This window comes from Merops nubicus, unplaced genomic scaffold (genome assembly GCF_000691845.1).
Source record: "Merops nubicus isolate BGI_N331 unplaced genomic scaffold, ASM69184v1 scaffold9587, whole genome shotgun sequence".
NCBI lineage: Eukaryota > Metazoa > Chordata > Aves > Coraciiformes > Meropidae > Merops > Merops nubicus.
Window position 1 is genome coordinate 37,030 of NW_008618311.1, and position 7,424 is coordinate 44,453.

General features: G+C 37.6%; 1 protein-coding gene across 1 annotated transcript in view; it reads left to right on the forward strand.

The window, feature by feature from the left end:
* Positions 1-493: 493 nt before the first annotated feature.
* PITPNC1 (phosphatidylinositol transfer protein, cytoplasmic 1) overlaps positions 494-7,424 on the forward strand; it is a gene marked incomplete at its 5' end in the record, with an annotated part of 42,169 nt that continues 35,238 nt past the window's right edge. Inside the window, 3 exons of the mRNA XM_008943395.1 lie at positions 494-642; positions 4,135-4,223; positions 4,668-4,675. Of these exons, the coding sequence (XP_008941643.1) occupies positions 494-642; positions 4,135-4,223; positions 4,668-4,675 (246 nt within the window). The remainder of the gene's footprint in view (positions 643-4,134; positions 4,224-4,667; positions 4,676-7,424) is intronic.

Below are 7,424 nucleotides of genomic sequence, written 5' to 3' on the forward strand. Positions count from 1 at the left end.
ATAGTCTACACAGATTTTTTTTCTTAAGAGCTGACGCTTCTACTTCTGTGGATCAGCAGTAGCCACCCTGAGTATTTTTGCAGGACTTCATTATTTGGCAACATGTTGGCATGACAGGAGAACCCTGTGTCTCTTTTAGAGTTCACCTGCTGGTTAAGATCCCCTTGCATGTCAGCACACGGAAGCAGTAGATTAATTGTTATTTATTCTTAACTTACATACTTACCCATACAGCCTAAAAATACAGGACAGCCCTGATTCTTTACATCTGTATACACATGGGGTTTGTTATTTTTTCCACAAGTGACACCCTGGACTTAATAAGACAATGGGAGGCCCCTGACTCACAGGTCTAAATGAAACTTCCAATCCAGGGTTTTGCCCTCGAATTACCTTTTATTTGCACACACTGCTATATCATTGTTTGACACTGGCTTTTGAATGCACGTATATTATGTAAAGCTGCTACATTGTTCTTGGTTTTGCTTTGCAGTACAGAATTGGACAGCTGTACATGATAAGCAAGCACAGCCATGAGCAGAGTGACCGAGGTGAAGGTGTGGAAGTGGTGCAGAACGAACCCTACGAAGATCCAAACCATGGCAATGGTCAGCTGACAGAAAAACGGGTCTATCTCAACAGGCAAGTGCAACAAAACTGCTTCTCTCAGCTTGGGCTGGAATGAAGAATTGCAAGGAATGCCCCTTCCAGGCAATAGGCTTTCTGTGGCACGTGTCCCCGTGAGTACATGCTGCTTCCTGGGAGCCACAGGAAAGAAGGAAGGTGGGATAGATCAGTGGCTTGAAATAGAGAGATCAGCTGTCATTTCTTCTAGGCTGTGTTTTCCAAGATAAGAAGTACAACGTGAAGTTAAGGATGGAACTTCTGTTTTTTCTTACCTCACAATAATGTCACAAAGGCAGTATCTCATTTTTTATGACAAGTTTTCCAAAATAAGAAGCACAACGTGAAGTTTAGGATGTACTGAAAATTGGAACTTCTGTTTTTTCTTACCTCACAATAATGTCACAAAGGCAGTATCTCATTTTTTATGACAAGAGATTTGCCTCAATAAAGTTAATTGGTATTATGAATGACCACTAGGCCTGTACAGTGATGACCTTCTGTACCAAAATAACAGACTTAAAGACATGATGGGAAAAAGTTGCTTTTGTTTCCCTGAAGTTCCATCATTTCTTAAAGTGAAATGTGTCTCTTCCTGTGATGAAATTATGCTGCTGAGGATCAATGCCTCCACACTCACAGGCCAGAGATGAATTTTTATATATATGTGCATGCGTGTGTGTCCTATGAAATATATTGTTCAATCTGTTCCCATTTTTACTGCTGCTGCTCTAATTGAATATCACTGCTTTTCTGAACTTCTTCTATTCCCCTGGGCCTGTTTTGTTTTATTAAACCTGTGCTCTGTGCCATTTCATACTGAGCATAGAAACACTGCAGCTATTGCCTCTACATTGCAAGTGACTCCTCCACTGCAAACCTGACATCTGTGACCATAACTCAGGCTAAATTGAATCAGCAGGCACGTTGCACGCACGCACACGCACACTGGAGTCCAATAATACATATCTTGCCAACATTTAATATTATTGTGATGGTAACTCTGTTCTCTCAAAGGCTAGAAAAAATTGGGAAAAATCAATAAATGTGTTTCTGTTAGAGAGCTCCCAGAAACTGGGGGGGTTTTAATGTTTCTGGATATTTCTTTCCTTCATGTTTAAAAGAGATATGGCTTTAGGCACTGAAAGGTATATGCAGAATTAACACTTTAGGGTAATTCAGAATAACCACAAGGACTGTGTCTTAGGAGGCATACTTGAAGACATACTTGGGAAGCTTGTATATTTACTCACTTTCCTGAGGAACAGGACTTGTTACACCAGCACAGTTCTCTCCATCATCTTCTTCCAGGATCCACCGCTCCAATAAACTTGCTAGCTTTGCTTCCATTCCCTTTGTTTTGCTCTGGACTATTCTCTCCTGAAGAAATAGGAGCTTACGTATTTCAGTGGTGGTTTCTTTGAAAGATTTGTGCATTATTTTAACTTATCTTTTCTCCCCTGCTAATACTTTCATTCTTGCAGAGGGTCTTCCTGCTTACCAGTGGCTGCAGCTGGACTGCCTTTCAGAAACACTTGCTCCTTATGTGCTGAAAGACTGGACTTCATCTGGGGAAGGAAAAAAATATATATTTTTTTAAAATAATTGATTCAAAGAGACCTGTGTTTCTAAAATAGAAATACTATGTTTTCTTCCTTTGAGAGGACCCTTGGAACATTCATGTGTGTCTCTGACTGTGACTTGTTGGCAACTCAGAGTGTAATAGGTGTTTTGCTCCTAAAAGCATTTGTTTTAGAGATATATCATGCCAGTGAAGACTGGCAGGAAGGTAAACAGACTTCTTTTGGTTATTGTTGGTTTTAGTATAAAATGAAGAGCTGTAAGTTAAGAAAGACATTATTAGCAATATTTTCTAGTGTCAATAAAAGCCTTAGTTATATTCAGACTTGTTTACTCCCTCTTCTCTCCTGCTGGAGCACTGTTTTCAGAAGCTGAAAGTCTGTACTCTCTGGTATTTATTATTCAGGCATCGGAGTAAAGTTTAGCAGGGGTGAGGGAGGGAACAGAGAGACAGTCATAAAGGCACTGACAGAGGCTGACAAAATAAAATATCTGATACAGTGAAGCCTATTATGCAGTATGTAAAATGCTGCTTAAAAAGCTACACAAGAAAGGTTTATGTAAAGAAAAGAATCTGGTTTTGAGCAGCATCATCAAAGAGCAAAAGTCAATGCACTTGACTCTGAATCTTTAGCTAATGTACTAACGTCTGCAATTTGCCTCTGGACAAATACAACATTTATGCATAGCTAGATCATGGTTAAATAAACCTTAATGATCCAAACTCTGTGTTTTCTTCAGAAATTTGCTAATACGGAAAGTTGATTTACTTTCTGCACAGTTATCTAAACATAACTGTTTCCAACATTTACACTTGGGTCACTGAGGTCTGAAAGCATCGACTTCAGTCGAGGTTCAGTCTCGGTCCGAGTGATCTGCTAGGCACATCACGAGGCTAACACAGTTTTAGCCCAGGCCCTGGAGGACAGTGGTGTTTGTGGTCCCCAAAGGTCTGCCTTCTGCTGAGTGCCTCCTGCTGCACCTTTGTTCCTGCCACCTTCAGTGATTAGTACTGATGTCATTAAGAAAGGTTCAAAAGATGAATTATCGCGAACTTGCCTTTTTAAAGTGTGTGTTTGTTCATCATGACTTTGGTACCTGTATGACCAGGTACTGGAAACAAGAGACACAAGATCTGTGGTAAAGAAAAAGCTCCCACTCTCCCACAGTATTATTAAATTACCCTTTAATGATCTTTTCATATCCTGTATCCATGAGTTTCATTTCTTATTCTCCTGCTGTTGTACCACCGTGTTGGTAAGTTCTCTTGACAGATCAAGCTCTGAGCTACGACATCAGTTCCATTACTTCTCTTTGCTTTTGTGATTTTACTTTTCCCATCAGCAAAATGGCATTAACACTACCTACCAGCCTCATAGAGGTGTTTTGAATGATTTGATAATTTTAATATAAAAGCTTCCTACTCAGGAGTTGGTGTTGGTGGTGTGGGGAAAACTGCATGCTAAGTGAGTTGAAAGTCAGGGTTTGTGTGCTGGCAGAGAATATGGAGGAAGAAGAAAGACTCTTTAAGAAGAAATAATGGAATTGGGATGGAAGTTGTATATTTACTCATGACCTCTTGTTGGAGAGTGCCTCCCTGTGGTTAAGGATACTGTGACACAGTCACACCTTCTATGGTCTAACCTGCTGAGTTCACCCATGACCAAGGATTTGAGGCCATAAATTGTTGAAACCTGCAACCTCAGCTTAAATCCAATCAGAGTTTATTGCCCTGGCACCATATTGCTCACTCTGAGAGGGGAGCAAACAGACTCGGTTTCATACATGCTTGCGGAGATAACTGCTGTGAAGTGTAGGTATGGCTGCATCCTCTGAAACACCCATCAAATTAGGAACTCTTTTGGAAGTGCCTTATTTTCTACAATACTCATAACATACTCTAATTTTATATTTTCTTCTTATTTTCAGCAAACTGCCTAGCTGGGCTAGAGCAGTAGTTCCCAAAATATTTTATGTTACAGAGAAGGCCTGGAATTATTATCCTTACACAATCACAGGTAAGGAATAAAGCAGAAATGATTATTGACTTGTCCTTTTTGAATAGTTCAGATTATCTTCAGAAGCTCCAGGTTATATATTCAGCCACAGATACCAAGTTTCTTTAACAACTGTTGAACTGCATATATTTTCCCTTCTCATATTGGCTGATAGCAGGAAATAAAGATTATAGACTATGGATAGGTAAAATCTGGAGTGTTTTATCGCTGCTGTTTCTTCCTTGCAAAGAAAACTTCAGGTGCTTAGATTCTGTGCTGACTTGTTCCCTTTATTGTCCCATAGATTTTAGTCAAATGTAAATCAGATTATCTGAGGCATTTTTTTTTAATTATTAATGTATGTTTACTGTAAGGATCTTGCATCATTGTTTTAATTCACATTTCTGTTTTTTTTTTTCTTTTCCCTCATCATCTTTTTTTTACAAATGGACAACTGGAAATCAGAATACACAGTAAGTTTTTTTTCTTTTTATTCTAAAAATAGGGTAATTATGTAAAATATAGTAGTGGAATCAAACTGATTCCTCCTTAATATAATTAATACATAATGCATTCAATAGTGGAACTTTATTTTAGCTATTCGTTTGAGAGATTTAAGATTAAATTTGAAGTGTTTCTGTGGGGATCCTATAAATTATTTACCTTATTTTTTTATCACTTCAAAATAATTTTATATATTTTTAGTCACTGACTGTAACAAAGAGAAGCTTCTATAAAACAGGGCAAGGCTTTTAAGGCTCCAGTTATTACGTGGAGACATGAGAACAGATTTTATTTTATTTATTGTTTTATTAACTTATAAAATGCTCATCTCTGGTATAGTATCTGGGAAACTGTCTGATCTGTAGACAAAATTAAACATAAGCTGGGCACAGTGCCCAGAAAAATCAACTATTCCCTCTAGCAGAGCTAAGGCAAAATATAGCACATAAATCATGAGAAAAATTGTTTTAAATACACTGGCCTCAGTCATACACAGTGAGTTTCCAGCAGCCTTTGGAATCTGAGGAGGAGATGGTGGGTGAGGAAGTTCCAGGTGAAGGGACCTTTCAGAAACACCTACTTTCATTTAGTTTGAACTTCCAACTGCAAATAAAACATAATCCACTTGTTTTTCTTAACTCTGCACTACTCAAAATGTTTGTGCAGATTTTAAACCCAGTAAAGCATACATAGAAGAAAATGATTTTGATGTGATAAATGTGAAAGAGGGAACACTAAAGGGATTTAAAGGCTCAGATCTGCAAGCTGGAGATTTAGAGTTGAAACCGTGATGATTAGGTTTGAAAATCCAAAGTACCAAACTGTGCTTTTCACCAGGTACTGTACATGCTCATTACATGTTCTGCTTTGTTTCATGTTTATAATTAATTAATTGTCAGAGGAAACCCAAATGTCCCTTAATGGACAGTAGGAATGAGGGGACAGATTCTCAGCTGTTGTTGTCAGAAGGTACCTTCAGCAGGGTCTATCACACTTTATTTTAATTAAGCGTTTAGCTTTTGATAGAATGTGGTATCTTGTTTTGATGTCTGTTACTTAAACTCTGTTGTATATTTTTTCTTTATCCAAAAGTCAATTTGAATTTTTAATATGATTTTTTTTTTCTTTAACTGAAAGGGACAAGTAGGAATGATTAAAGGTAGAGTAGCAGACAGAAACATATGTCTGAATCTGAAATGTGCAACACATTGCCAAAACCAAAGAGCAATGCCATGCTCACAGAGTTTGAATCAGGAGGTGATCTTTGTCTAATCTAATGAGACAACACCTAGAACCCATTTTGGTGAAGGTCTGTAGCAGGTGTACAGATACAGAGATCTTCAAGAGCATCAGCAAAAACGATTGCAGGATTGAAGAGCCTTGTAAAAAAAAATTAAATCAGTCTACAAATGTAGAAGGTAGGAAAAACAGTCACTAAGTGACAGCATAACTGCCTGTGGGAGCTGGGGACTAATTACTGTGGTGCCAGGAAACAGCCAGAAATATTGGAGTGAGATTAAGGAAACTGTACTTTAGACAAAAATCTAAAATATATTTGAATGGAGCTGATAGACTATGAAACTAGGGAAACAGCAAAAGTGCCTATGCCTCAAACTGTTGAATCTAGAACTAAAATGTTAAAGATACCACTGGGAATAATTCCTATCCTTGTCTGGAATATTTCTCTAAATTTTTATCTTCTGTTTTCATTAGAGAATTGTGAAAGAAAGAATAAATACACAGATGTTGCCCAAATATGTACGATAGCTTGGAAACCCTTTTCTTAAAGATAGTAAATTCCTTCCAAAGGATCTGTGGGACATCCTAAGAGTTAAACTGAGCCTCATTTTAAGGAAAACTGATTTTAAAGATTGGATAAATAAAGAATAATCTTACCAAGTCAAGTACATGATGCTATGAAGTATGTTCACACCTTACTTAACCTCATAAATTCCACTTGAAATAAAAAAAACAGGACCTTAAAGGCTCAGTAGTGTTATTTCAGTGTATGTTAGTGATTTGGAAGAGGATGTGAACAGCAGACTCAATCTTGCTGATAGCCTTAAGGTTTTTCAGCTGTAAAATATCAAGGCTGTTAAGAAATTGCATTCAAGGACATACACTAGCATTCAGAAATTCAGTGCAGAATCATTTCATCAATCTGGTTTTCCTGTGAAATCTTATGCATTTCATAAATATGACCTTCTTCAGGACATGAAATTAAGACATCTTCTACAAAGAAAAAAAATCCAGAATATTTTTCTCTGCAATGGTAGTATAAAAAGCCAAGAGTGATTCAATGCATGAAAACAGGATTGGAAATTAGTGCATCGTGATGTTAGTACTCTATAATCTGGGTCTAGTTATGATGGCATCTGCTTTAAGGAATATTTGTTAAGCAGCAAACCCCTAAATTTGACAGCAAACAGCAGGTCTACTACCAAGACTCATCAACAATGTTAATAATATGTAAAGCAAATGACACATTTAAGACACTGAGCTTAACAGAACTATTACACAAGTGATGCTTTTGTGGTGTGTAATATATGAAATATGTAATGTCAGGAGAGCATTTTAAAATGCTCACTGTGCTGTTTGTGGAGAAGGGCCTCATTAAAGCTGTAACACAAAAGATTTCCTGTCAGGAAGATGAGATGTGGGTAATGTCCCAAGAAATGCCATATCAAAGCCCCAGCTAATCCTTGCAGGCTTCCTGCT